This window comes from Lissotriton helveticus, chromosome 8 (genome assembly GCF_964261635.1).
Source record: "Lissotriton helveticus chromosome 8, aLisHel1.1, whole genome shotgun sequence".
Lineage (NCBI taxonomy): Eukaryota > Metazoa > Chordata > Amphibia > Caudata > Salamandridae > Lissotriton > Lissotriton helveticus.
The window spans coordinates 1,560,412,449-1,560,439,594 of NC_136069.1; the positions used below are offsets into that span (position 1 = coordinate 1,560,412,449).

General features: G+C 41.8%; 1 protein-coding gene across 2 annotated transcripts in view; it reads right to left on the reverse strand.

Annotated features, from left to right (window-relative positions):
• Window positions 1-27,146, reverse strand: part of C2CD3 (C2 domain containing 3 centriole elongation regulator) — a 494,984-nt gene that overhangs the window by 384,116 nt on the left and 83,722 nt on the right. For both annotated transcript variants that reach the window (XM_078658566.1, XM_078658565.1), the window contains exons 6-11: window positions 25,068-25,197; window positions 23,923-24,078; window positions 23,018-23,165; window positions 16,101-16,273; window positions 15,616-15,828; window positions 10,068-10,180 (exon numbers count right to left, since the gene is read on the reverse strand). In XM_078658566.1, coding sequence (XP_078514692.1) covers window positions 10,068-10,180; window positions 15,616-15,828; window positions 16,101-16,273; window positions 23,018-23,165; window positions 23,923-24,078; window positions 25,068-25,197 — 933 coding nt within the window. The remainder of the gene's footprint in view (window positions 1-10,067; window positions 10,181-15,615; window positions 15,829-16,100; window positions 16,274-23,017; window positions 23,166-23,922; window positions 24,079-25,067; window positions 25,198-27,146) is intronic.

Here is a 27,146-nt window from a genome sequence, read left to right on the forward strand (position 1 = left end):
TGTCTAGTGGGCACGTTTATTTGAAGGCATAATTCGGAATCGTTATAATGCTGTCAAGCAGGACATGTAAAAAACTAAAATCACTCTCAACAGAAAAAAAATTAGCCAGTCTGAAGCGTAAGAATCCCGCCAAAACACCAGATCTCTTTGCAAGTCAAAGTGAGTGTCAAAAATGATCTAACTGCTAATGATCATTTGGGCAGCACAGATATTATACCATAAAATGGTATCATAATCTGATAAAAACCTATGCACAGTATCTAAAGAAGAACATACATCTAAAACTCAGAACATTCAGAGTCTGCTTTCCAGAGGCAATTCAATTATTTAGGTAGAGAGAATAACGATTTTCATACCAGGGAATGCAATTACAGGAACAATGCTCAACAAAATCACTGACACAACACCTAATTGCATCATCTTGAACGCAATTAGGCTGATAAAATAATGCTTGCAGGTCAGACACATAGGATACCCATACAATAAAACTATTTAACATATATATATATATATATATATATATATATATATATATATGTGTGATCAAGATCGCTGCTACGCGATTGAAACGCGTCATGGCAGGCACTATGCCTGAATAACACTTGAGTTTTGGTGTTATCACTATGGAATAAAGCATCAATTTTCCAACAAGAGCTAGTGTGTCAAGTGGAATTTTTCATAAGGTAAGGATTACAATGAGGGAGATATCCATAACAACAGAAATGCTGAGTTTTTTTGTGGAAAATGAACTTTATTTCTCTTATGCAGGAAGTATATGTGAAATAACAAAAATAAATGTGGAGTCTGTAATTGTAACAATTGTCCACCATGTTAATAGATATATTTCTCCATCATCGGGTGTGGATCACTAAGCTTTTCTTTAGCAGCTGCTCAGCCCTAATGCTCCTAATTGTCATGCAGCTGGATATTGTATGGAGTGGTAAAATTGGTGTAACTGGTTATTAGCAGTTTTCCCTGTCTGCACAAATGAAAATATGTTGGGTAATTAATCGGAGATATAGAGGTAACACCTAAAGGACCCTGAAATACTACACACTTCCTGGTAATTAAAGCGTCCGTGCTAATCGAATGTAGTTCGCGCACTACTTCTACAAACTTTTGGAATCGGTCCGAATTTTATGATAGCGATTTCACAATTTTTGGGTGCTCCCCGGGAGGCGTCTTCCGTCCTGGAGACGTCTATGGCATGAATACTATGTCGTGCTGTCAAACTAACTTGGTTGCATTCCCATGGGCACTCCTGTGTGCCCATGGGGATGCAATCAAGTTAGTTTGGAAGCACAACATAGTATTCATACCATTGGCTATTCCCCATGTTAGCAGTGTGGGTCAGTAATGAAAAATGGCTCTGACAATGTTATTGCCAGCTCAGCCCTTTCTAGCAACTTTGCAAACCATGATCATAATCAGAACCAAAACCTTAATTAACTCATCATTACATTAGTCATAAAAATTGTCTACCAGAGGCGACCTCTGATACATTTTTGGAGCAGGAAAAAAATGGAAGAGAAATCTCAGCCTGTGAGCTCTGCTTTTAAATCATTTAACCCCTTCCCTGCTCATGAAGGAACCACGCCGTCATGAGCCATGGGCGGCGTGTGCTCATGACAGAATGGATCCGTCATGCTGTGGCCGCTCCGCCCACGCGGCACTGATTTCCCGTCTGCACGGGCGAATTAGTGAGTGGACGGGGACGTGACGGAACCAGGCCTCATGAGCATAGCTCGCCCGTGACTCATGACGGCGTGGTTCCGTCACGAGCAAGGTGGCGCCGCGCTCCCACCTCCCCCTCAGCGCCGCGGCGGAATTACCGCCGCGGCCAAGGGGTTAAAATGTAACTGGCCTTGTTTATGATCACTGAGGCGACTGTATGAGACAAAAGCTCTACTACCTCACATGTTATTTGTGACAGTCAAGCAAGTAGTGTAAAACTGCCGCAAAACACACTGTTGGTGTGAGACATTGTCACATTGCTACAAAACGTATAGTTTCTTACCTGTCAGTGTAGTTTTGCAGCTTGAAGACTTTCTGGATTCACGATGCTGTGCATTACACCGCCATCTAGTGGTTGGGTCCGGAATTTTAGTTTTTTTTCTCTTCTTTTTTTTGTGGCCCAGGTGGGCGCCGACATACCACAATTTGGAGTCCTTTGTGACGTCTACGTGCTTCCTCCGGAAGCTCCCACGTTTGTTCGCCATCTTCGGATTCTTTTTTCTTATTTTGTGTTTTTCTTTTTTTTCCCTCTTATTTTTAAAGTCTTGTTCATCTTTAATCCCCTTCCTCCCGTCTCATCTTTCTGGCGGAGGAGGGTGGGTTTGCTAGTGAATCCAGAAAGTCTGCAAGCTGCAAAACTACACCGACAGGTAAGAAACTATATGTTTTGAAGCGTGAGTCTTTCTGGATTCACTATGCTGTGCATAGACTTTTTAGCGGTTTGTCCTAATTGTGGTGGCTGGGTGGAAGATGAGCACTGGTTACTGAATATGTGCTGTAAGACCTTCTGTACCACTTGCGCTTCTTTGTTCATTTGGATATCCACGCAGTAGTGCTTCATGAACGTGTGCACTGAAGACCATGTTGCCGCTTGGCAAATGTCTTGAATCGGCGTGTTGGCCAGAAACGCAATTGTTGCTCCTTTCTTCCTTATTGAGTGAGCATGAGCTGCTCCTTGTAACAGTGGCCCAGCTTGTTTGTGGCATAGTTGTATGGTTTGTGCAATCCATCGTGCAATGATATTTTTGATAACTGGTCGTCCCCAAAAATTGCATGCGAAAGAAACAAGGAGTTGCTTTGTTTTTCTGCACTCTTTTGTCCTTTCTATATAGTGCATCGCCACCCTCCCAGCGTCCAGTGTTTGCAGCGCTCTCTGTGCTTGTGGTTGGTTTTTGGGAAAAAAATAGTTATTTGGATTGTTTGGTTGATGTGGAACCGAGACACCACCTTTGGCATGAAGTGTGGGTCTGTTCCCATTACAATCCTATCACTGTGTATCTGCAGGTAGGGCTCTTGAAGTTTTAGCGCCTGCAATTCACTTGATAGCCACTAAGAAAGCCGTCTTTAGGGTGAGCATGTGCAGTGTCGCCTTGTGCTTCGGCTGGAATGGTGCCTTCATCAATTGGGTCAGCACTACATTGAGGTTCCATGCTGGTGCTGGCATTCTGTTTGGAGGTGCGATCCTCTTTGCTCCTTCTAGAAATCTCTTTACTACTTGGGAGGTGAAGAAACTCTTCCCCGTTTCTCCTCTTGTGTAAGCCACAATCGCCGCTAAGGGTACCCTTAGGGATGTGTAGCTGAGTTTACTTTGCAGTAGATGTGTCAAGTATTTTAGTACTGTTGACTCCCTTGTGATCTTTCTTTGCAGATTCTCTCTCATGCACCATTCTGAGAATCGTTTCCACTTTGCTATGTAGCATTTCCTTGTGGTAAGTCTTCTTGCCTGCCTGAGCACTGCCATCGTGCTCAAAGGTAGTTTGAGGTGGTTTGAGATGCGCAAACTCTAGGTCTTTAGGAGCCATGCCGCCAGGCTGAGGCTCTCTGGCTCTGGGTGTAGCACCCTTCCGTTCTGCATTGTTAACAGGTCCCTTAGTTTTGGGAATCTGTGTGCTGGTTCCTGCGCCATCTCCACTATTTGTGAGAACCATGACTGTCTGGCCCACTGAGGTGCTATTAGTATCAGTGACATGTTGTCGATCCTGCATTTGCGGAGTACTCTGGGCATCAGTGGCATCGGGGGGAAAAGCGTATACAAATGTCTTTGACCAACTTATCCATAGCGCATTCCATTGCGACCGATGGTCTGGTTCTCTGGATGCGAAGTGTTGTCACTTTGCATTTTTGTGTGTTGCAAATAAGTCTATTTGCAGTGTACCGCACTTCCAGAATACTTTCTGTAATTCCTACCATTTGTGGGACGCCGACGTCTGCCTGCTGAGTCTGTCTGCTTCCACTTTGTCCTTCCCTGGGAGATGTATTGCTAGTAGGTCTATCCTCAGTGGAATGGCCCATGTCCATATCTCCTGTGCTAGCCTCGATAGCGCTACTGACTGTGTTCCTCCTTGTTTGTGGATGTAGAACATGGTAGTGGTGTTGTCTTTTTGGATCAACACCCTATTTCTGTACAGCGCTTCTGAAATGCTGTTAAGGCTAGGAACACAGTTTTTAGTTCCAGGTAATTGATGTGCTTGACCGCATCCTGTTGCGACCATAGCCCCCTCACCTTGAGCTTGTTCATATGCATGCCCCACCCCAGCTGGGAGGCGTCCATTGTGATGGTCACTGTTGGAGTTGATTGTGTGAATGGTTTCCCCTGTGATATGTTTTCCCTGTTTCACCGCGCTATTTCCTGATGCACTGCGTGTGTGACAACCACTAGATCTTCCCAACTCCCAGTTGCCTTTGACCATTGCTGCTGTATCCATTCCTGGAATGGCCTCGTGTAGTCGAATATTTTGGACTAGGTGAATGCATGACGCCATCATTCCCATCAGCTTGCTCACCGTCCTCACTGTCAGAACTTGCCCCTTGCAGTAATGACGTGTTTCCTTCAGTATCGCCAATGTTCTCTTCTTGCTGGGGAACACTTTGGCCTGTATGGTGTCGATCTCTGCCCCCAAAGAATATCTTGATTTGCTCTGGTTCTGTTGACAACTTCTCCCAATGGATCGAGAACCCCAGTCTTGTCAGTGTTAGTATGACCTGCTGGATGTGTAGTTTGCATTGGCTGTACGAACTTGCCTTTACGAGCCAGTAGTCGAGATAGGGGTGTACGTGTATTCCTTGCCTACGTAGGTGTGCTGCGACAGCTGCTAGGCATTTTATAAACACCCTTGGTACAGATTTTAGGACGAATGTCAGTACTGTGAACTGGTAGTGGCTTTGGTTGATCACCAACCTTAGCAGGCGTTTGTGTTTGTGGTTGATGAGGATATGTAAGTATGCGTCCTTTAAATCTATAGTAGCCATGAAGTTCCCTTGTTGTATTTGTGGTATTACCTCTTGTAGTGAAGTCATCTTGAATCTCTGAGTTCTTATGAATTGGTTCAGGAACCTTAGATCTAGGACAGGTCTTAGTGTACCGTTCACCTTTGGCACCAGGAAGTAAGTTGAGTAAACCCCTTTGTTCCTTTGGTTTTGCGGTACCACCTCTATTGCCTCCTTGCTGAGTAGTTCTTGCGCCTCTAGCTGCAAGAGCAAGAGCGAGTTTGCTGAGTGTGCCTTCCTTCTTGGTTTCCTGTTTGGAGGTTGTTTTTCTAACCCTATACAGTATCCATATTGTATGATGTTTAGTATCCATTTGTCCGATGTGACCTTCCTCCATTCCTGGGTGAAGTCTCTTATTCTTCCCCCTACCGGTGTTAAATGTTCGAGGTACTGTTTGTCATTGAACGTTCGGCTGCAGTTTTTCTTTATGTCTTTCCGCCCATCCCATGGTGTTGTTAGGGTGGGGACATGTTCCATGGTGAAGTCACTTAGTTGAGGGCTGTTGGCCTCCTCTTCGTGTTTGTCCTCGTCCGTTTCCGCGCCGTCGAAAGGACTGTCCACGCGGACTGTCTCCAGGGCTGGTACTGCCAGTTCTGCTGCTGCGGACCTTGGTTGTTCCCTTGGTAGTCATGCTGGAACATTTGGTGCGATGTGGTAGGTACGTTGCCTCCTCTACCACCCCGCCTTCTCGTGGGTGTGCCTCTTCTCATTCCCCTGAACTGCAACGCTCCCATGGACCTTGCTGTTTCGTGGTCCTTCTTGAGCGGTGTCAGCTTGTTGTTAACCGGCGTGCCGAACAGTTGCTCCCCATTAAACGGTGTATTTAGGATGTTGCTTTTGCACCTCTGGCTTGAATCCCGAAATTCTGATCCACGCGTGTCTTCTCTCAGTCACTCCTATCATCATCGGCCTGCTTGATGTTTCTGCAGCATCCAATGCCGATTTTAGGCATGTGTTCGCCATGTTCTTCCCTTCTTCTACCAGGTGAGCTGCTCTTTGTTGGTACTGGTCTCGTAGATGCTTTAGGAGCTGCCCCACTTCATCCCAGTGTTGGTTTGTGTGCCTGTTGATCAGGGCATTGGAGTTGCGATGCACCAATGCATTGCCGCATTTCTCTCCACCTTTCTCCCTGTGAGATCCATCCTCCTACTCTTCTTGTCTGGAGGTGGTCCGGCATTAGTGGGTACATTGGCCCACTTCCTAGCCGTTGCTGCAATTGTGGAGTTCGCTGGCACTGACCCTTGGATGTATGCAGGGTCCTTTGAAGAATATTTGTACTTCTTCCCAGTTCTAGGGGTCACAGCTTTGCATGTTGCTGGCTCCTTGAAGGTCTCTCTTCCTTGATCCAGCACACTAGGGAGCATGGGCAGGAATTGGCTCCTAGTTTGTTGAGGCAGTAGAGTTTCCAGGAGGAAACATGCCTTGGGCTTCTCCTCCTCCATTTTCACTCCATAATTCTGAGCAGCCTTTTGTACGGCCATGTTGTAGATCCCTAGGTCTTCTGACGGCAAGGGCCTCGAAGGGTAAGTGTCTATCCCTTCTTCAGGCGATTCTGCGTCGAGATCTTCCCTTTCGACTTTGACCGCGGGTTCGGCTGGATGGTGTATTGGTTCCTTCTCGTCCAAGTCCTTTTTCCGCTGTAGGATGCTCGCCATTTTGGCCCCGAGTCTCCGCTTCTTCCTCTCCATCTCAGCAGCATGTTCGGCATCGAGGGTTGGTGCGCGTCTCTTCGTGGCCGTCGACGATGTTGTCCTCCTCTCCACTGGAGAGACTCAAGTCTTGGAGCGATGGAGGTGGCCCCTGGCCCTGCATGTTGTGGTTCGCCCTTTTCTGAGGGTCTTGGGTGTAAACGCTGAGCAGGCGTAGCAGTCTTCACTTCTGTGGTCGAGCGGCAGGCAGAGGTTGCAGACTGGATGTCGAGCCTTCTGGACGTAATTATGGTGGCAATTGGTGCAAAACTTGAACGGTGTTTTGTCCATCCTGGTGCTCAGGGAGCCTCCTGCGAGCGCATTCTCTGTCTAACGTCGAGGTTTTGGTCATAAAACTTCTCCCTCGTTATCTGACTTGTAGTCCGGTGTAGCTGAAAGTTGATTTTCGTTGATTTTCTTCGATTTGCCTTGATTTCTCTTCCCAAAGTCTGGAATTCTTCGGCACCGATACAGACCCAACGGCGGAAAAAAGTATCTGAAGATGGCGACCAAAGGTGGGTGTCGACGTCACGAAGGACACCAAATGGTGGTATGTCGACACCCACCTGGGCCACGAAAAAAAAAGAGAGAGAGAAAAAAAGACTACAATTCCGGACCGAAACAATAGATGGCGGTATAATGCACTGCATAGTAAATCCAGAAAGATTCACGCTGCAAAACTGTATCAATTCCAGTGCACTTGCAGTAAACCAACACCTAATTAAATATCTCTATACCTCTGACAAAGTTCCACAAAGAAACAACCAAAAAGTGAAGTGTGGAATGCCTGAAATTATCTCAGCCACTGGTAATTATTCGGGCAAAATTCCAGTCAACTGTCTTTTGCCCACAAGAGTATTCTAAACAGAAGCCTCATTTAGATCTTGGTGGATGGGTACACCATCACAACAGTGACGGATATCCTGTCTGCCGAAATATAAATCCCTTTATATCCTGTGGGATTTATATTTCCGCAGACAGGATAGCCATCATCGTTGTGACGGGGTAACCCGCCCGCCAAGGTCTAAATGAGAGCCAGAGACCAGTGATATGCAAATTAGTCTTAACCTTGCACCAATAGGAACAGTCCTGCTCGAACACTAGTCTAGATCCAATCCGCAGGAATCACAAGTAATCCTAAACTGGTTTCAGCCTTTTTGGGCCAAGTCAGTGAGCTAAAGCTTGAGCCAACGGGTGCACTGAGTACAGGGCTAACTTCTATATATACCTGTTACAGTTAGTGCAACTCACTTAGAAAAACAATGAAGTGGAACAAACACAAACGTGGCTGGTTACCAAAATATTCGCTTTATGTGCTACCTACAAGTAAAATTAGCACAATGCTTCTATGAATAGTCCGCTTCAAGAGAACCTGCTCTGGCAACAGATCTTTCATCCCAGCGCACCTCCTTAACGACTTAACTCACACCGCCACCTGACCAAAGTTCAAAAAGTCATGTTTAATGCTGTGTTTCTCAAGCAAATTAACTCCTTTCAGAGGTTGGGGTTGGATTATGCTCAATAATTTTTATTTATTTACAAGACTTCCAAGAATATTAAAGGATCCATACAGTGTGTGCCGGCCCTCAGAAAGCTGGCACCCATCTTTCGTACAGCAGGACAAAGTGTCAGCATACATTTAAGAGGTCTCCTTTGTATTCTTGCACAGGATCCCATTCAGGACTCTGCCACATGGGTAAAGAAGGATTATGACTAAGGTCCAAAACACCAGTCAAACCCTTAATAGTATACACCTACCAGACTACTGAAATTCCCAATAGAACTTTCAAGACTGTCTTTTAACACAATGTTATACGTTTTATAGAATTGTATTTTGTGTTTACCCATCAAGGTAAACAGAAAAGTACAACAACAAAGTTATTACGTTTCTTATTTCATGACAAATTTCATAGAATATTTATCTTACAACCAGCTTATTACTCTCGACAATATTACTAGATGTGTTAAAATCCTTTTTTAAGCAAAAGCTAAGCCTCCTAGTAATCACATACATGCAAAAAGTACACAAATGTGTATTTAACCATAAACATAATAAAATGCCAACTAAATGTGAACCTACCCAGACAATTCATTCCACTGTGTATATATATTTGACAATGTTCAGTAGATCCAAAATCCATTCTTCATCCAAAGGACTCAAGCACGATTCCACACTCTCAAATCTGTTTGCTTTTTACCAATATTAAAGTTCTTGAAAGCCATTTTTGAGGACTATTACGACCAAACCTTTCTTTAGTACTGTGAAGAAGTACTAAAAGGGAGTTCTATCCAATTGTATATCTAAAATAAGTTCAATAAAATCATAGACCCCTCTGCTTGGCGAATGCCCAGCCCAAACGTGAATTCTAGGAATCAATTAGAAGTGCTCCAGAGGAGTATGAACGTTAATACATGTTATGACCTCAAAAATGAAGTATAACGTGCAGCACTTAGCATTTCCTGCACTAAAATATGCATGTCCGGTCTTAAATGGGCCTTTTCCCCCGGTTATATTTTAACAGGTCTAACATGGCGTAATTGATCAGGAAAAGAAATCCAAAAGGTGCACTTTTTATCGTACTGCGTAAAATAAACATAGCACCACTTGTAGTTGCGATCCCTGTGCAAACACCATGTAGGGATCGAAATTTAATGAAGACCTCTTAATCTAGACCGTACATTGCTAGCTGCCACATGGACTATGGAGTAATAAAACCTATACAGAAATTTCTGTTAGAGTAGTTGCATATTAAAAACTTGTTTGGGAGCCTAAGCCAAATGGCCATAACACGCTTATGGCCATAGTGCAAAATATCAGAAAAGCTTTTCAAGCTGTAATGCATCTATGATAACACTAAAATTCCCATTTTATCTTCTGACCCTTTCCAGGCTTGCAGAAATGCAAAATTGCATATTAACATGGAACCATGGATTTGAAAAGGTCTCTCTGTACCCCAGACAACAACAATCATCCGCACACATTTCCAGAATAACTTAAAAATCCCTTTTTTATTTTGGAGTATAGTGTAACACAAAAGGTAAAGAGCTTGCAAAAGAATCAAATGGCATGGTATAGCCTTTGCCAGTAAACACTGCTACTCATTCACTCTCCTAAAGCGGACTTGATGAGGGGCTCCTCCCTACACTAATCCCAATTCCTTTTCAAAGAAGTGATTGGGGAATAATTTATCAACTGCAAACTGGATGAAAGTCCAGAGCATCTTTTATGTAAAGGACACTTGCTCTATGGCTCCCCATGCAAATTTAGCCAGTCTTTTTCTCCTTGTAATATTCATTACAGTGCAAACCTTGAACACAGGCTACTACACTTTTTTCAAATGGTTTAAAATATTATGGAACACTTAATGAAGACTTTACCTCCACCCGCTATTTTGCTTGAAGCTATCCGGGTAATTTCGGTCGTCATGGTAGCTTGTCCTGATCCATTTTTGGACGATGCCACTGGAAAGTGAAACTCAACAAAGAAAGTGCTGAAAATATAAAGATAATTAACAAGTCAGTTTACAAGAAATTAGAGATGAGTGTTTTAGTATTTGGAAAAGCTTGCATATCAAGTCGCTACAGGGTAAAACGCATTTCACAAATTCTCCACATTCAGAAGGAAAGGAAAAAAAAGAAAAAGTTACTCACCTGTAATCCTAGTTCTCTTCCAGGGGAATCCTCACCAAAGTCATAAGTATTTGAATAGTCTTGCCTAATATGGGAAACACTTAAAAAATATATATACATATACGTTTGACAAACTTTGTACAACAGTTACTTACATATATGTTTGCAACCTTAAGGAAGGCTAAAAATGGACAGATTTAATTGAATTTCCATTTAAAAAAAAGATCAGGCCTCAAGGTAGGCCGAGTCTAAGGGTATAGGATTAGTATCTTTAGGTTCAAGTACCACGTCTTCCTTCTCTAGTCTGTAGTACACTAATCAAATCAGCAAGGGAGAAATTGTAGCATCCTCAGAATCAGAGCAAGAACAGGGGTTGAATGACAGTCTCGCAGAACCAGCTATAAGCATATGTAGCTCCTTGGCACTGGAAGAATGACAGAGGAATTCACAGCCTAGGTTAATATTAAATTCTATTAGCAACATGTTCCCAGACTGCTTTTTGTTCAGTTACTATAAAGCAATTTGTTGTGTGTAGGAATTGCACAGTGAGTGTGCCCCTGAAGTGTGGAGAGAAATGAGACCAAAGCCAGGTGAATCTATGTTAAACTCTGGGAGATTGATGTGGCATCAACTTGTCACTGGACTCTACAAACTGCAGACAAATGGAGTTCTACGTTGCTTTAAAGGTTTCCATGCAAACTAATTGGTCTTCATGCTGCTCTTTTCACTATCCGCACATAGTTTGTATGCAACTGCTACCATGTCCTGCAACTGACTCCACATATGATTTCAATGTTACCTCATGCTTTATGGACAAGAGACCACCTTCAAGCAAGTCTGAGGAATTAGGACAGTACAAAAATCCATCAGACCGAGCGAAGATGAACATAAAGATGATCTACATAAGAATCTATGATCTTTCCTCTTTACTTGAAAAATGTCAGGAAGAAACCTTCTCCTCCCTACCTATGAATTTAGAAACAGACCACACAGTTGGACTTTAGCACTCGAAATGACTGCAGGTGCATTTGTTGGCAGAGGTTCAGATCTTGGATATGCGACTGACAAGCATACAGGTACTAAATGCACCTGTTGTGGGGGTTTGTCACCAACATTCAATTTCTGCATTTGTAACAGGGTTGGAAGCTGGATTCCAGTACAATAACCCCACAGAAATATATAAGAACTGATAAAGAATACGGAGGAGAACCCGGATAAAAACGAGACTGGAACCAGTGGCATCTCTATTACGCTTTGCCCTGGACTGGATTGCTCTGGTGCCATTGGGCTACTATTCCAGGGTCTAATGTTTTCCAAGTTCAGTCTTTTGTTGGGAAAGCAAGATGTATCTCTTAAAAGAATATTCTGAGCCTCACAGATTTCAGCGGTCATTAACAAGGCTGGTACTGAAGAGAGATGAACCAAATATCAATTTCTGCTCTCACTGTTATTCACAGTCAATGTCACACATGTAGGGACTGCTGGGGCTGTAAATGGGCCAACACCCAGAGTAAGTACCCCCGGGATATCAAACATTAGGGACATTAACTTGCAAAAGACAATTCTTGCCTGAGTAACCTAATTAACTCAGTGGTTCCTAGAAGCCACTAAGGTCCAGAAAGTTACAAGCTACCGATGGCTTGAGAAAGATGCATGGCTCAGGCTCAGGTTGGGGTCCACTTGGACCGTCGCACCCAAGCAAGCTAAGTTTCCTGTGGCATCTGCCTGTCACCTATGATCTAACCTTAGGCACCAAGAATTAAAGAGAAAGCAGAGACATTTGATGTAAAATGGGAGCGAATTAAAGAGATACCCATTTAGTGGCTGAATTGCACAAATTGAACCCAGAAAACATGGGATCATCCCTGGCTTCCCCACTTGACCATGCAGTGTGATCCTAGGCAAATAATTCATGTTATTGTGCCTCTCTTTTCTTCATTATTGTATATTGGAGAACCTTCAAATATGTGAGTTCAGGACACACACTGTACAAAAACGTGTAATTTATTGTAATGCTGCTCCATGCTCAATAAAAATCTAGGCCACACAAAGGCCACACAAGACACTAACGGCATTGCTATCAGGGCAGGGGCGTGCAGAAATGTTCCTGTTTAAAATGTATCACTTTTAATAAATACCTTTCAATGCAGTGATATGATCTGATGTTCTAAGGTGAAACACTTACGCTTGTTAAAGAAATGCACTTTTGAGAACTCTGAAGAGACTTTATCATACTTTATACATTTATCCCACAATTAACATTCCAAACACTTTCATGGCTCGGCCAGTGCATGGACTCTTACAACGTAGCAAAACCTTTGCCTCTGCTCTGTCTCGACTTCTTCTTCTTAATGTTTTGGCTCGTACACCTCTACTGTGGCACTATGATGTCCAGTTATGGCTTATACCACATTGTCTTAGAAACCACAATTGATAAAAATAGGTTTCCTATACTTCAGGAATAAGGACCATTAGTCTTAACAATGTACTACACCCTTAATACCTACAGTGAAATGAAAACATTTGTGTCCCCACATGTTTAAAAGGAATGATTTGGGCTCCTACAAAGTCAGGGAATGCTATGTGTAAGTCAAGGTGATGAAAGTTGAACACACTTTCATTCCTGGCATGTCTCCTGTAGGTCCTGAACCCACTGCTATGCAATGTCTTCAGTTTTTTCAGTCAGCTGGCTGCAAGTTCCTTTTGGCTCCTGGGTGGCTCACTTGTAACAAGATGACCTCAATGCAGGACTCAATCAGCTGGGCTTTGTGCCTTCTCCTTCCCAAACTGCATTGGTTCTAAATGCAATGGGCATCACAGCATAGTAGGAGTGTTCCCATGAGACTCCTATGTGTGCTTTCAGTTGTGGTGAAAGATACATGAATACAACTTAATGTATCAAAGAGTCCAGTATCTATGTAAAATTGAAAGCAGTGGCACAAAGCCAGGACCAATGAATTTGGGAAACCAGGTACTGAAATCTCCCAGTCAACCAAACTATAGGAGGAGCAGGGTGGTTGCCAAATGGTCAAGAAAAAGTGATTCTCATGGAGACAGGACAGATTCACATGGGAGGGGGCCGGAGTGATTTCCAGAAAGACCTTTGCAAGGAACAAAGCGGGGGAAGGATGGCTACAAAAAGCATCTGGATGTTGACTGGACCCCAACAAGTCAGACACCTTGAGTGAAGTTACATGTATGTCTGGTTAGCTCTGCATCCACAACTTTCAAAGTGAAGAACTGGAGCTGGTCATTCTGTGTTTTTGCGGAGAATTGGTATGACTGTACATTGCCGACAGAAATCAGACAGGAGTAAAGTTGCTATAATGTCTCGGAGGATGAGGATGCTCCAAGAACCGTGAAGTTAAAATGGACTTCCCATCTGGAGGGATCATAGCTAAATAGTCTTTGATCCTCATGAATCTCAGCTGACTCAAATCATTAGCAGCCTCACTGGCAATAAATGGAAAGGTAGCCACCATCTGCTTTGTGCTCCACTATTGGACAATACAGACACATGCGGATCACCTTGAAAGGGCTGAAATGTGTCCAATGAGATTTCTTTGGGGGGTGTTAGTAGTGGTTAGGAGGCGGGAGTGGGGGGGGGTAAGAGTAGGCTAGAAAGTCCACTGACAGGTTGAATGCCACAGAAGGCAGAAAAGGGTGAAGATATTTCTCTCTACAGTATCAATCTCTCTAGCTAATTAGCCTATAATCTTACTACATTGACTGTTGGCTACTAGACCTTTGTTTACTTGTAGTTATTTCAAAATGAGACAGCGGTATATGAGGCAGGAAGGCAATATGAGTACTTTGAAAAAATAACAATATGCCAATGTCTCTATCAACCACAAGAACGGTCTAGATTTTATTCTCTTTTGCACATGCGCCTTCTTATCTATCTAAATAAGTAAAACACAAGTCAGAGACATACATGAAAAGTAACGGCCAAGGAACAATATTCAAAATTATATTCTTTTTTGGGAAATGTCACTTTTTTGTTAAGCAATGAAAAACAATATACTATGTTTAACCAAATAAATTTTGTCACAGGGTGGATAAATTACACGAGTCAAGGTGAGAGTGGTGTACTTCAAATGAGAGAATCTCTTACGTAACAAAAATGTGTATTTGAATACGGAGATGCAATAGTATGCATGATTAAAAGACTGTGAATATATCTCAGCAAACAATAGAAGCAATAGGATTGTTAGGGGTGAAAGCACATTTATATAATATTTTAAACCACATTAAGTTGTGAGTGAAGAGAGCAGATGCAAAGAAAACAACCCCGTAATAAATAAATATTGCCTGCTATATGATTATTGAGCTGGATATGTTGTTTGATTACAAAATTGGGACTTTCAGGAGATCCCTGTCAAGTACACTTGTGAAATGCATTTCTTTCTCAAGCACATATATACACAAAGCAACCAGTTTTGTACCCTCCAAATTCTTAAATATGTATTTGAGACGGTGCATAGGCAACTGAACAACATAAGTTACTTTAATGCTTAGATTCTTTTCTTACATTCATAGGGCCACATGTATCAAAAAAGAATTTTGAGATTTTTACTGAATCACAATTTGGTAATCGCAAACTGCTATGTATGTAAGGAATCTCCAAAGATTTAGCAATTCCTTAATATGATCAAATAGCGATTCGCTAAATAGGTCATCGCTACTAGGTAATACTACTTCATTCATTCCTATGGGCCTAAAGTTCCATAGGTGTGAATGGTTTTCACAAATTAGGTAATGCAAAGCCAAGGATGCCCGGGGACCTAAGGCCCACCTGAAGCCCCCCCCCCCCCCCCCCCGCCCCAAAAAAAAACATGTGCATATGTAAATCGCACACATGCCCTGGAGGCATGTGTGTGCTGTTGGCACTTTGAAAAATGCATTTTTATGTATTTTTCTAAATTTGCACCTGGGTACCATCGACTTGAAGTCAATGGCAATAGCATTTTCCTAAATGCATAGTTTACATTTAGAAAATGATTGGTACATGTGCTAAGAGAATTGCAATATGCGATTCCTTATTTGTAGACGTCATTTTAGGCAATCACAATTTTTGTCATTACCTAAAATTGCGACTACAAAGCCATTCATACATCATGAAAGGCTATTTTGCATTTGCAAACAACTGAACTATGCGATTCCCACAGTTTGCAAATGCAAAATTGTTTTATACATGTTGCCCATAGTATTGTGGTTCCAAGTTAGCTAGTACCTACATTAATTTCTTGTTTGTACTAAGACGCACTCATATCTTTATATGATTTAATAATGTTACCGTTTTACAGGTGCTCCAGGGCGTGGTGGTTTGCCTTGCTGAGTTTTTTTGCTTGGCGTAGTGTGGTTGCTCTCAGGAGGGACTTTTAAAGACTCTACGATTACTCTAGCTAAGCGTATTCGACCCAGCAATGTCAACCGATCCACAGTCAGTTTAATAGGTTCTGCTTTCTGCTCGAGCTCTGGAGGATCTTCAGGCGATGGCAAGTGCCTCCTACAAACATAATAAACATCATAAAATAGTGAGATTATATACCCTTAAATCTCTAATGGCAACGATTCGTCATATGGCATTGAGCGTAAAGGTTCTCATATTACAGTCGCAACCAAATGCACTGAAAGAATGGTCATGCTCAAGGTAGTATGAGGATTCGAATCTTCACTTTACTCATGAATCACAATGTAAACCCTAGAAACAGATAATATTCACCCGTTTGAGCAACAAAACATTTAGTTCATTTGTATTAAGGAGATTGTTTGATTTACCTGTGCTTTCCATCAAGGGCAGTTTCGTTTGGTTCATGTGTGCTAGAGTCAGTTGCTCCCTTAGACCTGTGAAGTCTCATGGCACTGCTTCTTGTGATACTTTTCTTCATGGTTTTTCTGCTTGAATTAATGTCATCATCTTCACTAATGCCACTTAAACTGCTGTCTGATTTCTAGGGGAGCAGTAAACAAAGCATAATCCATTCTGCTTTCACTAATGCAACATTCATCAATAAATTAGTTACAGATATCCTAATGTTTTCTCAAATCAAATATATGAGCTTGTGTGAGATACACAGCTTGAATTGCTGGATTTGCTGTTACAGTTCTACATGAGCGGAAAGACAATATAGCATGCCTTGATTGAGTTAACACAGTAACTGACATGTATATGAGAGCTTGTAAAAGGTTAAACTTGTTTATCAGTTTGAACTAGGAGTCCTCCTTGTCTTGCCTAATCATTGGGATAGTTGAGAAAATGTATTAAATACTTTGAGGGAAAAGGAATATGTAATTTATTATAACGTATTATTTAAAACTTTTATAACGACCCCCAATATCAAGTTCTCATTCAATTTACACTTTAAAATTCCCTAGATATAAAACGACATTGTCCAGATTATATAGTCACTCCATATTACACCAATATCCAACTGATATTCCTGATTAAGTTAAATGCATACATTTCGTAATGAGAATGGAAACAGTTGATAGACTCAATATGCCTATGTATCAAGTGACCAAGGGCCGTATGAATAAAGCATTTTTGAGGTCGGAAATGGCCCGATTTGCAGAATCAGGCCTTTTCAACTGCAAAAATACATCCTTAAAGGTTATCAAATCGTAATTTTAGTTACAGATATGGTATTGGGAAGGACTGTGTTTAGGGTGCCCCCTCAAATACTGAATCTTTGTAATATAAAGGAGGAGTTAACCTATTCGCAAATGGGAAGGGATCCCCAAGGGACACTGAGAATTTATAAAATACATATTTTTAAGAGCATGCAGTGCTCTAATGGACCACTGCCTACTCTCAAATAATGAAACCGTAGATTTTTTTTTTCCTTTGAAAAGCATATGGTATTTCTTAAAGGTAAATGGGCTACATTTATAAAAAAAAGTTTGCTTTATTAAAATGTAATCACAGACATGGTGGTCTGCTGCCACCATCCCTGTAATGGCTGCGATTCCAAATGGATCGCAAATTGTGACCTACCTCATTAATATCATGAGGTGGGTGGATTTGCGAACTTATTATAAATCGCCATTTTATTTATACCCATTTTGTAGTTGCGATCTAGTAATCAACCCCAGTGTAAATGCACCAAATTGCACCAGCCTGCTTTGGCATAAGTGGCACATTTCTACTCCAATATTTTGAAGCATTTGATAGCAGACACTTCCCACGAGGTACTGACCTCTCTGCCATCAATTTAACATGTTCAATACCCTAAGGGCTTGCCAAGTATTGCACAAATGCTGTTCCACTTTCAAAATAAAAAAAACAAGTTTAATAAAAAACTGATTTGTTTCAAGGTGTTCACTATCTGCTTTGACTTTATGAATTTACTAATCAGGTTGTTATCGACAGTCGGGGTCGAGTTCCAAGCTTTAGTTTTATCTGTGTAAGTAAACGCTGCACCTGCATCTTAGCTGTTGTATGAGGAAACATACAAGCAACTAAATGTAGTTGTAAGGCCCACAGCATAGAAAAGAAAGTAAAATGTGAGAAAAAAGTGCTTTAACATCATCACATGTCGAAGTACGAAGGCTAATGATATGGAATTACAAAATGTTAAATGGGGGACTAAATTAGGTAGGAATGATATACAGATTGAAATTTCTTTAGAAAGGGCTAAAAATTTATTCCTCTCGGCTAAGCTATCTGCGCAGCATTTCAAATCACTCTTTAACCTATATTATACACCGGATAAGATTTCAAAATGGTCTGGGGATGCTATCGGGAAATGTTTCCACTATGGTCATCCATCTGCGGATGATCTCCACTTTTTTTGGTTGTAGGTTATTAACACAGTTGGACAAATGTTTATCAGACATATTGGGCACTCCACTCCAATTAACAGCCACGCAGATCCTTTTAGGGGTTGAAATGGGATCAGCGGAGATCGGTATACCAAGTCAACATGTCAATTTAATATTTGTAGCTACCTCTGTATATAGGCTCAGTATTGCATCCTTTTGGTTGCAGCGTGAACCGCCCTCTTTTGAAATGTGGCGGGCACGCTTTTTTCAGTTTATAATATGGAGCACAGTGTATATGCCTTAAAGGGTCTGCGAAAGCGCAAGTTGGGTGAACAAATATGGGAGTCTGTGAGTATCTATCTGCAGATTAAAAAATGGACAGTGGAATGTCTCAAGGCTGTAGTTTATTTCAAAGTTTGTTACATCTGACTGTGTTCAATGATGTGGAAAAATGCACACAGCCACATTACAGACCAATGTGCCCATTATTAACATATGAAGAGCAAGTGATAAGTGTTATGCAGTGGGCACAAAACAGGCATTCCTTTTCAAATAACTGTTCATGACTTCACTTCTTGACTGTCTCTTGGTTAAAAAACTCCTTCTATAGAGGAAGGTTTTTTTACCACACAACTAGAGATAGCAATGAAAAATGGGGACAAAAAATCCCCTTGATAAGTGAAGCATGTTCAACAGAATTAACTATTTTTGAGATTGGAGATACAAACTCTGAGGAATCTATGAAACAGGATTTCTATTTACTATAGCGATTTTGTAGGCCAGCTTGAAACTGCCTTTTACCAGGTCTTATGGTTTTGTCCTTCATGCCCTGTTGATGACTTTTAAGGGATATTGTGAACAAATAAAATTTAAAATATATGTATTAATCCTATCTTTGCCATTGAAGATTAATAATAAATATGCGCAGCATGTGAAATCACTGCTTTCCCACTCACCGCACCCGGAACTCCTCCCCCTCCCAAAACCTACTTAATGGCAGAAGAAATATGGACATGCAATGGCAAGCCTGTCTCCGCCTATCCGTACCTCTGACCATACCGATCACCAGGAACCCTGGTTGACTTCCTACCCATAGCTACCCTGGAGTAGTGGCTCCCAACGTCCGCCCCGCTAACCACACTGTTGCCACATCCTACAGAAGGAGCATTCATATGTACCTCCTACAAGTTCTCATGCACTCTGCCACAACCCAGACCCACCAATCCTGCACCAACAGCACCCAGTAACCCACTTGCTCACACCTACACAAACCAGTAACCCTCTCACACAGACTAAACACTACCCACACAACACACCACACTATCATGCATGCTCCTTACCACTCGCTCGCTCACCTAAAATGCCAAGAGATGTGGGACCTACTGCACGAACATGCCCCAGACCTGCTCTTCCTCACAGGAACATGGTTAAACCCAGCCTCTGCACTGGACATCTCTACAGCCATCACTGGCAGCTACAAGATTGCCAGGCAAGACAGTCAACACAAGCTTGGAGGTGGAGTCACTATCATATTTAAAGGTATCATCAGCTGCACCAACTACACAGACATTCCCCACCAAGTACATGAAACCCCTATCATCCAAGACATGCATCACAGTCCAGTCTTCTTTGGCAGAACTCTTGTATACAGACCACCAGAACCCTGCACCAATTTCATCAGTGACATCATGGACTTGACGCACCCCTTATCACTAATGCTAGCACCTTAATCCTCCACGAAGACCTTGACTTTGACCTAGAAGACCTCACCGACCTTCATTCTGTAGCTCTTCTAGAAAATCTTGCAAATCTTGCCCTCACCCACCACATTACCGAACCCACCCATGCCGCTGGACACCTATTTGACCAGATGTTCTCCTCAATTCGCAACATCATAGTCAACAAACCAGCAACTATAACCTGGACAGACCACACAGTCATCAAGTTCAGCATACCCATCCTTTATAACCACAGACCTACCACAACTGGAACAGCCTGCTGAAACTGGAAAAGCATCACAGAAAAAGAGTAGGCTTTTGACCTCTTCGCAAATCAGCCGAAGCACAACAGCACTTGCTGAAAGCCATCAAGAATCTAAAAAAATTGATCACTGAATGTGCCAACATCCTGGCTCCCTTCATGCACAAAGTAACAGACCATTTGGTACGCAGAGGAACTCAAGCTGACGAAACGCCACTGCAAGCAACTGGAGCACACTTGGAGAACAAGACAAGAAACCACAGCTAAAGTAATCTTCAAATTATCCCCAAGACGCTACTATCAGCGGTAAGTAACACCAAGCGCACAGCTCTCGCAGATCGCACCGACGCTGGCACTAACATCAGCAATGAAATCTTCACCCTCAACAAAGATTTCATTACACCTCCTGCTGCATCCATCAACATCACCCCCTCACAATACCCTTGCAATAAGCTCTTGGAATTCTTCAGTAACAAAATCACCTTCATACACAGCATCTTCAACCCTAAACCGAATCCAGTCAGCATCACAACTCAACTTCCCATCACGCCTTTGAATTAATCCTGACTTTGTGGTCCGCCATCACCATCATCATGCTGCCATGAAGACCAACCACTAAGGGGGCCCCATCTGACCATTACCTTCTCCAAAGGACTCATAACGATCAGTGAAGCACTAAAACTCACCCATCAACTCAGACACAATCTCGAACACCTATAACCATGCCACCGTCATGCTTCTGCTCAAGAAACCATTTACTGACCAAGCCATGCTTTACAACCGCAACCCCATCTCCCTCCTACCATACCCGGCAAAGGTCTTAGAGAAACAAATCAACTGACGCATCAATGACCACCAGCTCCTCGACACTATGCAGTCCGGATTCAGGTCCAACCACAGTACAGAATCAGCACTTATCACAGTCTATGAAGACATCCGCATGATCCTCGACAGAGGAGACATGGTAGCCCTCATTCAGCTGGACCTCTCTGCAGCATTTGAAAGTGTCATACCCCAGTCTCTTCAGGAACCGGCAAGTGATAATCCTTCAAGGGCTCGCTCTCTGCTGGATCAGCACCTTACTCTTCAGAAGCCAAATAATGTTTCAGTGAAGTGATTCAAGATTTATCGCTCAGCCCACCTTCTTCAATGCATACATGATCCCTCTGGCCAACTTCAACCTTGTACATGTCATCAACATCCACATGCAGATGACATGCAACTCATACTCTCTCTCTCTTGGATAAGTCCCCAATACAAGAAACAAGTTCATCACCTGCATGACTAAAGTTGCTAACTGTATGAAATCCAACTGTGTCAAGCTCAACACCGACAAGACAGAAGTAGTTATCTTCAGCACAAACACCTCCCTATTGGACTTCAACTGGTGGCTGGCTGCACTCAGACTCAGACTCACACTCAGTGCCCAAACCAGGAACCTCAGAAAAAATCATCAACAGCTAACTGGACATGACCGCACAAGTCAGCACTGTGACTGCATCATGCTTCCACACCACTCTGCTGAGGAAGATCTTCAAATGGTTCCCAAGCAACACTAGAACAACTGTCACTTATGCCCTAGTCACCAGCAACTTAGACTAAGGGAACACCCTCTACGCGGGTAATCACCAGCAACTCACTAGAAGACTACACACCATCCAGAACTTAGCAGCCAGGCTCACTCTCAACCTCCCACACTGAACTCACATCACACCACCCCTCGGGGAGCTGCACTGGCTCCTGATACACAAACAAACTCATTTCAAATTCCACACGCTCATTCAAGGCACTACCTAACTGAACAGCCGCATTTTCTTCCATCAACCTCCCAGACACCTCCACAAGACTCCTACTCGGACATATCACATGCATACAAAGAACCAGATCAGGAGGACGGACGTTCTCTTACATCTGTCTCCTAAGGTGTAGAACAAGCTCCACATCCACATCAGAGCCTCTTCTTCTCTTCTTGAATTCGGCAAGAAGCTGAAGAGCTGGCTTTTCAATCCATAGGCAGGGCTAGGCGCACACACACACCTTCTCAGCACGAGGATACCTGTTTGAGGGGCTGGGGGGGCGGGTGATAGTGTGCTTTACAAAAACACACAACATAAAATGACAAACATAAAACAGACTTAGGTCCTAATTATCAATGCCTCATGGGGATAGGGTTATTACTACATCAATAAAATACCATTCCCTGGGGCTTGATAGTTATCAGGTACAATTATTATAGCCGGTTATTCATTTTAAATGGGACATTTAATGCAGATTTTGGTGTTTTCAACACCAAAAATCACATATTTCGGAATTTACTGGTCATTTTCCCTAACTAAATGAAGGGAGGTTTCTACTGCAGTGACGTACCTGGAGAAAAGTACAGGTGTATGGACTTTATAAAACCCAGTGACTACTACATTCTCTATACTCCACTTAACTTATTATTCTATTCCCAGTTTGCAAAGAGATCAGAATTATAAAGTGAGCTTGGTAAGGGGTTGTTTGGGGTTTTGGTCATACAACTGGAGGGGTCGAGTGCGGTGCTGATCCATCTTACAGAGTAATTAAATATTTGAGACAGAAATATGTTGAACTGCTACATTCTACAACAAACTTCATAACATTTATGCCAATGAAGCATACGGTTTTCGGACGTGCAATTAGTAACAAAAATAGAGTCTACAAGTATTATAATTACAAAGCCAAAGTGTGATTCTAGGGCAATGTGGCAAGGAGCACTGAGGGCAATGATGGTGGTAAGGTGAATTTAATATGGGGTCTATTATGACTCACAAATTGTGATACAAGATAGCACTTGATAGGGTTTCTCTTGATCAAAAAATTGTTTGCAATAACAGTTTTGATGCATTCAATGTTCACTGAAAGCAATTTTGTGCGACATCTGTTTCTTGCTGATCTCCAATACGCAACACTTAAACATCCCCATCACTTACAGGAGCTGAATAAAAGAGGTGCTCGAGCAGGCTCTGGTCATAGTGGGGATCATTCAGTTCACTGTGGTCATAAATGTCACTTTCGGCTGAAATGGATTCTGGGGGAGTGCCCATCCCTTCCCAGTATCGCATAGGTGAGAACTCCACACTGTTGAGAATAGAAAAGGAACATCATAGAAAATGCTTTGCAGAGAGTTAAATGTGGAAAAAGTCTGCACCTGGGAATGAAGGGAGGAAGACATTATCAGATATCATAATGATATTGTCAAAGATGTTTACAGACTTCCTCAAGTCATGAAACATAGTTTTATTTAAACCATGTAAGCTCTGTCAATATAAAAGCAAAATATGTATTTTGTATCTAACAATTTTAAAGCACATGCCCACACCAAGGAAGCTGCCCATGTATCACAATAAAATGTAAGGTACATTGTTATAAAAAAATAATGATTTGGATGGATTAATTGGGGTGATTTAATCAAAGATGGGGATGGAAATTGGCGAGCAGCATGGTTCTGTTCATCTAGTTTCTGGAACAATTCACAATTAGTGGTCTGAATTTCCTGCTACAGTTCCTGCTGCAAGAAGACCTCTTGCGCCTAGCTTATTGTTTATAGCAAATCACCAGAGACCCCTCGGATGAAAACAGCTCTGTTCTGTACAGAATGCCACCAAGAATCTTATATGTCCAAACACATGCACAAGTAAACTATCAGCAGATATGCTATAATGGGAGAAAGTTACTAGTTTGAGTTTCAGACATGGTAAGTTCGCTAGCGAAATAGACACTGGATAACTCTGCACTACTCATGAAAAATTAGCGGAGAAGCATAGTTTTCTAGTTACTGCAGGGTTTAATGTGCGAGTTCAAAGAATGGAATATTGGTGTAAGTGAAAGCATTTACCTGCCCAAAAGTAGCTGTATGGCTCTTGTTTCAGCTTCAGAGTCATACTTCTGACCAGGCTGCTCAACTAATAAGCTAAGTGGATCCTTAAAAGGTGAACTTGTGCTGATGTCCTCCAGAGATTTGAGAAGTCTTCTAGATGTAGGTAAAGATGACCTGCATATATCAGATACAATCAACATTTCAGAATATTTTTCAGTTACTGTTACCGTACAAATAACATGTTCGGTTTAAAAGAACCCACTGTTTTCAAACTAGCAGAGGTCAGTAATAACACTTGCATATATCATTTGACCTGAAGACGCTTCATTTTTAGCAATGCCTGATGTTCCGGATTTGTTGTTAGAACAAACATACCCAATAGTTCTGGCGTGAACTCTGGATTCATTTTATTGGACCAGCCAAACCGAAAACTTTGGCTTCAATACGGCAGAGGATATGTGATGTATAGCAGCAGGGAAGATGTTTATTTTAGCAGCTATCCAGCACAGTTATCCTACCCACCTAACTAGGCCAACTGTAGCAGGCTCACTAGTGGGGATCCAATTTATGGCAGATAAGAATCAAGCACTGTAGCCTTGGGAAAGGGTACATTAATGAGGATGCAGTATTTATCTGTGAGGGTATAGCGCATGACACTGAGTTTTACTCTGTAATGGGAAGCCTACTTGTGGCAGCAGGGTTCCAACATCCCATATGATGAGGGATTGTGCGTATGGTACTGGAGATATTAGGTACAACAGAAGGTACATAGAATGTCGTCGTGAGGCTGCCGCTTAAGGCAGCTAGCAACATAGGTGGACTGATCACATGAGAGAAATTAGGATACATCGGACGGTGGGTTGAGCCTATGGATTTTGCAAATTGATTCTTTCGAAGGCATGTTCTGATGAGAATCTCCGAGTCTCCTGAGCAAATGTGAAAGAAAATTAAATCAACAATATGATACAGATTCTACTTTATGTACTTAAGCAGCTGGCTGCAGAAAAAACATTTTAAAGACCACGTATGTGTGGTCTTTAACTCCTAATCCGAATTCTTGGGCAACATACTGAACTACAGAACCACTGTTTATTTTTTTTATGCATTTAAAAGTCCCCTAATTAACACGAAAGGTCAGTGTGTGCTGACAAGCCAACACTCACCTTGTTACTTTGTCAGTGTCCTTGTTTATAGGTGGATATATATCACCTAGCCCAATGCTCGTCTCTGGATTGGATTTCATTGCAGATACCACCATTGCATTTCTCAGCTTATTACCCTGATCCAAAAGAGCTAAAAAAAATATAAAGTGAAATGTTTTTTTCTTTGAATAGTCAGTTTGCTCAGTGCATTGAACATCAATGGTTTTTTTAAGTTACTATTTGCTAGGGAGACCAAAATACATGAGTAGAACCACTCTGAAAATAGTCAATAGATGTAAAGGAGGAGGAGTAATGCTGCAAAACAATGGGAGGGGGATGATCAATTAAGGGGAGAAAAAGATAGACATCAAAAAACTGTTGGAGGAGGGAATACTAGTGGTGACCATTTTTATAAAGGAAGAGGACAATTACCAATTGTTAATAACACTGTTCTGCTGGAAAGTGGACCGGGTAACATAATGCATCAATTGAGCTTTATGGTTCAGAGTGTGTAACTGATAAGAGGGGACCCTCTTTTCATCTGTCATCTTCTGCAGTGTTTTTTGTGACTGCATGGTCATATACACTATCAAATCACAAATGAATCAAAAAAGAACAACTTAACATTCATAAAAAGAGAAAACAAGAAAAAAGGGAAGTGGGGAGAAACCATATATCAGATGAACAAAACAGGAAGAATTGTTTAGAAAAATATCACAAATGTATTATAAATACAAAATTAAGAAAACCAAACACGCTCTGAAAAAAAACTTGCTGGTATACAAACAATACATCACAAAAACCAGACAGGTGGCAAACTTAAAATATGTTACAATGAAGAAACAAAATATACAAAAATTATGTGTCCTCCTGAAATTATTTGTGGTTTTCGCATTTAGCTTGCAGACCTCCTAGCTCTATGGAGATTAGCTGTTTGGTTTCTTATGTGAGTTTTTTTCTTACAGTATATTTTGGATACAAATTCCCTGCGAGCTCAATAACGTAGTGTGAATGCTCGTGGAAGAATTTTTAATACAGGTGAATTATATTTTTTGGAGACCTGTTATTGGTGGTGGCTATTTTATTTGGGTCACTGGATGTGTGAAAGGGACTTTTCTTTTTCTCAATTTTAAACTTTTGGGTTTATTTTTAAACCTATTCCAATTTCTTTCACTTTGAGTCTATTCTTTTCTTGTTCCTTTCTTCTTTCTTCTCTCTTTTACTTCACTTTTCTCTTCCAGTCTTTCCCTTCGAGGGAGTTCACCACCTAATTCTATTTGTGACATATGTATTTTCAATTACAAAACTTCTGACGCTCAGTGAACACTTTTGTCCTGATGATGACCACGTAATTCAACAGTGGTCGAAACGCCGCCGACGCTTATGTGGCCAATAATTTCCAGAGGACACATAATTTTTGTATATGTTGTTTCTTCATTGTAACATATTTTATGTTTGCCACCTGTCTGGTTTTTGTGATGTATTGTTTGTATACCAGCAAGTATTTTTCTGAGTGTGTTTGTTTTTCTTAATTTTGTATTTATAATAAATTTGTGATATTTTTCTAACAAATTCCTCCTGTTTTGTTCATCTGATATATGGTTTCTCCCCACTTCCCTTTTTTCTTTTTTATGAACGTTAAGTTGTTCTTTTTTTGATTAATTTGTGATTTGATATTGTATGTTGTAAATCAACTATCTCCTGAACTGTTGTTAGGAATATGTACTGACCGCCCCTGGTTCAGGTTGGTTGGGCTGCCCCTGTGGTTGTATGCGCATGGTCATGGCATGCAGATGTCCACCTAGGAGAGGCCCACCAATACCCGTTAGCATCAGCCATGGCATGCAGATGTCCACTAAAGAGAGGCCCAATACCCCTCAACCCCATTCCATTACTCTCCCCTCTTTATGACCTCATATTCTCAACAGCATTGACTTGTGTACCATTCGTGCCACAAACCCATCTAAATACTTTGTAGCAGCAGCTACTTGCCTTCATGGGTATCCTCAATTTCAGTGCTCCTCACTTTGCTAAATTCCTGCCCTAGCTCCCTTACTGAATTCTCAATGGCTTACTTCACATTTTCTATGTTTACAAGCA